General features: G+C 47.4%; 1 protein-coding gene across 1 annotated transcript in view; it reads left to right on the top strand.

The window, feature by feature from the left end:
* The window catches only part of BRWD3 (bromodomain and WD repeat domain containing 3), a 111,424-nt gene that overhangs the window by 44,805 nt on the left and 60,619 nt on the right, over positions 1 to 6,000 (top strand). Inside the window, exons 19-20 of the mRNA XM_078777406.1 lie at positions 1,241 to 1,421; positions 1,963 to 2,029. Of these exons, the coding sequence (XP_078633532.1) occupies positions 1,241 to 1,421; positions 1,963 to 2,029 (248 nt within the window). The remainder of the gene's footprint in view (positions 1 to 1,240; positions 1,422 to 1,962; positions 2,030 to 6,000) is intronic.

The raw sequence follows: 6,000 nt of genomic DNA, 5'->3' as shown, positions 1-6,000 counted from the left end.
CCTACCCCCATCCCACCCTCATTCCTACCCCCATTCCACCGTCGTTCCTACCCCCATTTCACCCTCACTCCTACCCCCATTCCATCCTCGTTCCTACCCCATTCCACCCTCGCTCCTACCCCCATTCCACCCTCATTCCACCCTCGTTCCTACCCCCATTCCACCCTCATTCCACCCTCGTTCCTACCCCCATTCCATCCTCACTCCTACCCCCGTTCCATCCTCGTTCCTACCCCATTCCACCCTCGCTCCTACCCCCATTTCACCCTCACTCCTACCCCCATTCCATCCTCGTTCCTACCCCATTCCACCCTCGTTCCTACCCTCATTCCACCCTCACTCCTACCCCCGTTCTACCCTCGCTCCTACTCCCATTCCACCCTCGCTTCTACCCCCGTTCCACCTTCGCTCTAACCCCATCTCTCCTTCCCATGTCCCTCTCTCACTCCTTCACGATGGACCTTTTTGTTTTGTTTTAAAGCGTTAGGAAAAAGTTATACTCACATGTCACTCGATCATTAAAGCAATTAATAACACGAGGCCTTAATTATCGAAATAAATTATAATTATTTTTTAACCATAGGTGCCAATCTGCACTAATTGATGGGTTTCCTTTTTATTAATCTCTGGATATTTGTTTTTGTAGTGTATTATTGAAATTGGTTAATTCATTTACTTTTCTGTTGAAACCATTGTGATTTCGGCTCGGACTATATTTCATTTTGATTTCACACGAATGGCCAATTTCAAAGCATTCTGTGCAAATTCTTTCGTACACAGAGTTTCAGGCTCATGGAGGAGATGAATAACATTACAAGAGGGTGGAAGGCTAACAACAACGATGAGGTCATTGTTAACCTGCCACCTTTCACGAATAAAAATATATATAAATAATAAGGTGGAAGACTGACAAACCCAATGTTGGGTGAAGAGGAACAGTGGACGAGTGAGTGTGGAGATGGTCAAAGTAAAGGACTAACAGGAGTTGAAGACTCGTGGGTAGTGATGGCAGACCATATGGCATGGTGACGTGCTTCCGTGTTGAACGACTATGGGGAACAACATGAGCTTACAGACTTGAGGTTCATATTGATTATTGTTTGCTTTTAAATTGTTCCCCAATGACATGCCTGCTTTTCTTCTTTTCTGAATATAAATTGTCATGTTTTTTAAGAACTAAATAATTATCTCTCTCTAAATAATATATATATCCCTCTCTCGGATTAACCTTGTGACTCAGGCCTACGCAGCCCAGGTATTGTGCACCGCTCGCCTTCGCGTGGTGCTGCTGCAAGCGGAAGCAGCGCCGCCCAAGTGGACACTCCTCATGTAGCCACGGCTTCTCTGGCTTCGACTCCTCCAGACCTCCTCGTGTGGTCCAACCGAGTCGTGGTGCCCAAACTACCCTCGGCTTGTAGGAAGTAAGTTATTTGAGTCGAGAGCAGACACGGAATGTACTTTGTATTGTTGTTGTACTAGCTTTATAATTGTTTTGATTTTGTGTTTAACATTGCACCAATTATACAAGTGAAACATATTAGCTCACCTGTCATTCAGGTGAGCTTATGGGAAGGCATGCTGACGGTCCATAAATACTTGCGGCAACTTCTCTGAAAATTCCAATGTGATTTTGACCAAACTTGAACTTTCAACAATCTTCTCTCAAATTGCTTAAGCGATCAATGCGAAACTTTAAATTTGTGATTGTGCTCTTTTGTGCTCTTCTTAAATTTGTGCTCTTTCAGACCAAAATAAATATAGTTTGTTCACAATGACATCAACGATCAATGGTCACGTGGTCTGGCAGCTATTTTAGTTCAAAAGAAAAGCTCGTGAGAAGGCCGAATGCTTCAATTCTGTGTTTGCTTCCAGAGATCGTGTCCCCAACCCCTCGCTCTCCGTACCCACCCTTCCCAGTCGTACCAACCGTTCCTGGATTCCGTGTGTTTTGCACCTGAAAAGATGGAAAAAGGCTCTTGCAACCCTCGACTCTGACTCTGCTACTGGACCGGGGACAGCATCAAATCACGTGTCCTAAAAATCTGTTTTGCGGCTGTTCCACTTCCTCTCTGTTCCCTTTTCACTGTCATTTGCTTTCCGTCATCCTCCATCTGTTTGGATATCCGCCAACATCACTGAATTGCATAAAAAGGTGCAAAACGGATCCCCTTAACTACAGATCCATCAGTTTGCCTCCAATCACATCAGCAAGGTCATGGAATCCATCATCGCAGTTGATATGAAATGCTTCCTTTTCTCCAACAACCTAATCTCAAATCATCAGTTTCGTTCCAGACCAGGTCACTCTACCTTGGACATGCTGCTTATACTAGCCCAGCAATGGATGGAGGCCCTCAATGACAAACATGACTTCAGGGCCGTTTATCTGGACATGTAGCGTGCTTTTGATACAGTCTGGCATCCCACCTTACTTTCCAAACTCTCTCCCTATGGCACCCAAGGCCAACTCCACACATAGATTACTGGCTTCCTCTACTCTCGTACCCAACGTGTGGATCTCAACGAAATCCTTTCATCCTCTCCCTGTCAAGGATGGAGTGCCCCAAGGCAGTGTTCTGGGCCCAGTCCTTTTCCTGATCTTCATAAATGATCTATCTGACTCTCTGGAAAGTCCTCTTTATCTACTTGCTGATGACTCCACCCTCCGACGTGCCATCCCTCATCCTTCTGGCAGACAGGTAGCCAGCCTCTTCCCTCCCTCAGACCTTGATAAAATCACAATGTGGTCCAACACTTGGAATAAGTCTTTCAATCCTGAAAAATCTCGCACTCTCACTATTTCTCTCCCAAAGGACCATCTAGCAAACCCTCACATCTACTTTCTTAACAATCCTCTTGAGGAAGTTCAACCATTCAGACTCCTGGGTCTCACTATCAGCTTCCTTGGCACACCTGAACTCCTCTTCACATACAAGGCCTTCATTCATAGCTTGATGGAGTACTTCCTCTGGAGTGGTGCTCCTGCCTCACACCTTGCTCTGCTTGATGCCATGGAAACCAAGGCCTTCATGATTATTGTAATCTTGCATGATGAAGCTGAGTCTATGGGCCTATCACCGAGCCATCGCAGACAAGTTGGTGTCTCTGTGTTTTGCTGTCTCCTTTCTGGTCTTGCACCCTCTGCTCTTTCAGTGCTTTGTCGCCTCTCCCTCACGCCCCGGGTTCCTGCAGGGTGCACATGGTCCACCATCAACCCCCTTCTGGTAAAACTACTTAAATCCAGGACGAATTCTCACCTCCTTCTCATTTGTTCCTCTTTTTCCCCACCTGTGGAACCAACTTCCAGATTCTCTTCAATCCCATTCTGCACTCCAGGTCTTTAAGACATCTGTTCACCACCATCTCACATCATCACCAATCTGAGACCATGATATTTTATACCCTCGTTAATTCTCCCTCCGCCCCCCCCCCCCCCAGCCTCCCCCTTCCCACTGCAAGTCCTCCTCTTTCCAAGTTTCCTGTTTTTCCTTCCTGAGAGTTTTTTTTTTCTTTTTTCTGTATGCTGAATCGAGGCTCGTGAAAGAGCTAACATTTATTTCACAAACAAATCAATCAGACAAACAAAATATATAAAAAGAGGGAGCGGAAGACAATATGGGGAGAGAAGGGGAAGCACACAAACACAACATTTGAGAGCAGGGAGATGTGTGGGAGGGAGAAGGCTTGGGGGGGAGGAGGCGTTGGAAGGGGGGGGGGGGGGGGGGGGGAGAAGTATAAAACACAAGGACACCAAGGCCTTCCCGGACACAAGTTGGTATTTCAAAAAAGTGGATTTGGGGTGAAATTAGCGGGGGGTAGAAAAGATCAAGGTTTTGGATGGGGGAAGATAAGAGATGGTGGTGAACAGCTGTTTTAAAGACCTGGAGGGTGGAGTGGGATTGAAGAGAGTGAGGGAGTTTGTTCCAGAGGCGGGAGAAAAGAGGAATGAAGGAGTGAAGGTGAGCAGAGAGTCTTGATTTTGGCAGTTTAACCATAAGAGGGTTGCAGGCAGATCTTGTGCGACCTGTATGAATATTTGGGGGACAGAGCCCAGAGAGAGCTGGGGGGGCAAGGCCAGAGAGGAGTCGGTAGAAGACGGAAAGACCACCAAACCTGCCTGCGGTGAGTGAGTGAAAGGCCCTTGGAGTTAGCTTCATCGCGGGAGATTCCAATGATTCTGAACGCTTTGGTTTCAACAGCATGAAGACGAGCTAGGTGTGAGGCAGGAGCACCAGCCCAGAGGGGAGAGCAGTATTCAATTGAGCTGCAGATGAAAGCCTTGTATGTAGTGAGGAGCTCAGGTGAGCCAAGGAAGGACTTCGCACGACGGAGGATGCCCAGTCGGCGACTGGCTTTGGAGGCCAGATTTGAAATGTGGTTTTCCCAGGAAAGATCATGGCAGATAGTGAGACCCAAAAGCTTGAGTGACAGAACTTCTTGGAGAGGATTATTCAGAAAGTGGATGGGAGGGTTGTCCAGTCGGTCTTTTCGGAGAGACATCGTAAGAGTGTGAGATTTGTCAGGATTGAAAGACATGTTCCACTTGTTTGCCCAGTCTGTGATTTTGTCCAGGTCTGCAGAGAGTGAGGAGGCTGCAGACTGCCGATCTGAGGGATGAGGAATGGAGCGACAGAGAGGAGAGTCATCAGCAAAGAGATAGAGAGGATTTTCAAGAGAGTCAGAGAGATCATTGATGAAGACCAGAAAAAGCACAGGGCCCAGAACACTGCCTTGGGGAACTCCAGCCTGAGCAGGAAGAGGAGATGAGAGAAATCCATTCAGGGCCACACGTTGACTACGACTAGAGAGGAAATCCGCCAGCCATGCGTGGAGATTTCCATGGATACCAAAGGAGGAGAGTTTGGTGAGCAGAGCGGGGTGCCAGACCGTATCGAAGGCATGTGATATGTCAAGGGAGACAGCTCTAATTTCCTGTTTGGCATTGAGGACCTCCATCCATTGTTGAGAAAGCAGAAGCCGCATGTCCAGAGTAGAGTGACCAGGTCTGAAACCAAATTGATGATCAGAGATCAAGCCATTGGAGAAGAGGAAAGATTTCATATCTGAAGCAATGATGGTTTCCATGACTTTGCTGATAATTGGCAGAAGGCTGATTGGTCTGTAGTTGCTAGGATCTGTTTTTGCACCTTTTTTGTGCAAAGCGGTGATGTTGGCTGATTTCCAAGCAGATGGCAGATGACCTTGAGCAAAAGAGAGGGTGAAGAGAACAGAGAGAGAGAGGGGAGTGAAAGAGCGGAAGAACAGGATTTTAGGACCCGTGGGCTGATGCCGTCAGGTCCAGTTGCAGAATCAGAGTCGAGGGTTGACAGAAACTTTTCCACCTTGTCAGGAAGAAAGGACACCTCAACACAGAGTTGAGGCATTCAGCTTTTTCACGTGCGGAGTCAGCTGTGTAGCCGTTTGAGGTAAGGGAGGGGATTGTGGGGGAACAAACACCAGAAACAGATTTGACCAGACGCCACCAAGATTTGGAAGAGGGAGACAGATAAGAGAGTTTGGTCTTGAGAACGGAGAGATATTGTTTCCTGGCTCTCCTGAGGGTGGACACACACTTGTTTCGGGCTTTGTGAAAGGAAATGAGATTTCCTGCCATTGGATTTGCTTTACAGGAGACGAAAGCAAGTTGTTTCTGGGCAACAGCCTCACCACAAGATTCCGTGTACCATGGACGGGAGGAAGGGTATGACAACTGAAGACGAGATGGGATAAATCTGTGCATGAGAGAGAGCAATTTACTTTGGAAGAATTCCCAGGATGAGTTGATGTCAGAGGCGGTCGAGATGGGAGACCAGTGCAGATGATTGATGGCTGCTTGAAGACCGTGCCAGTTGGCCTGAGTGAAATGCCAGACTCGTCGACGCTGAGGAGGCTCCCTGAGAATGGTCATAGAGATGTCCACTTTAACAAGCACATGATCAGATGAGCCGATCGGAGCAGAAGAAGAGCAGCAGACATTTTCAGGGAAGTTGGTCATAACCA

The sequence above is a fragment of the Myxine glutinosa genome, chromosome 5 (assembly GCF_964187855.1).
Source record: "Myxine glutinosa chromosome 5, kmMyxGlut1.1, whole genome shotgun sequence".
Taxonomy (NCBI): domain Eukaryota; kingdom Metazoa; phylum Chordata; class Myxini; order Myxiniformes; family Myxinidae; genus Myxine; species Myxine glutinosa.
This window is presented reverse-complemented; position numbering and strand designations above follow the sequence as displayed.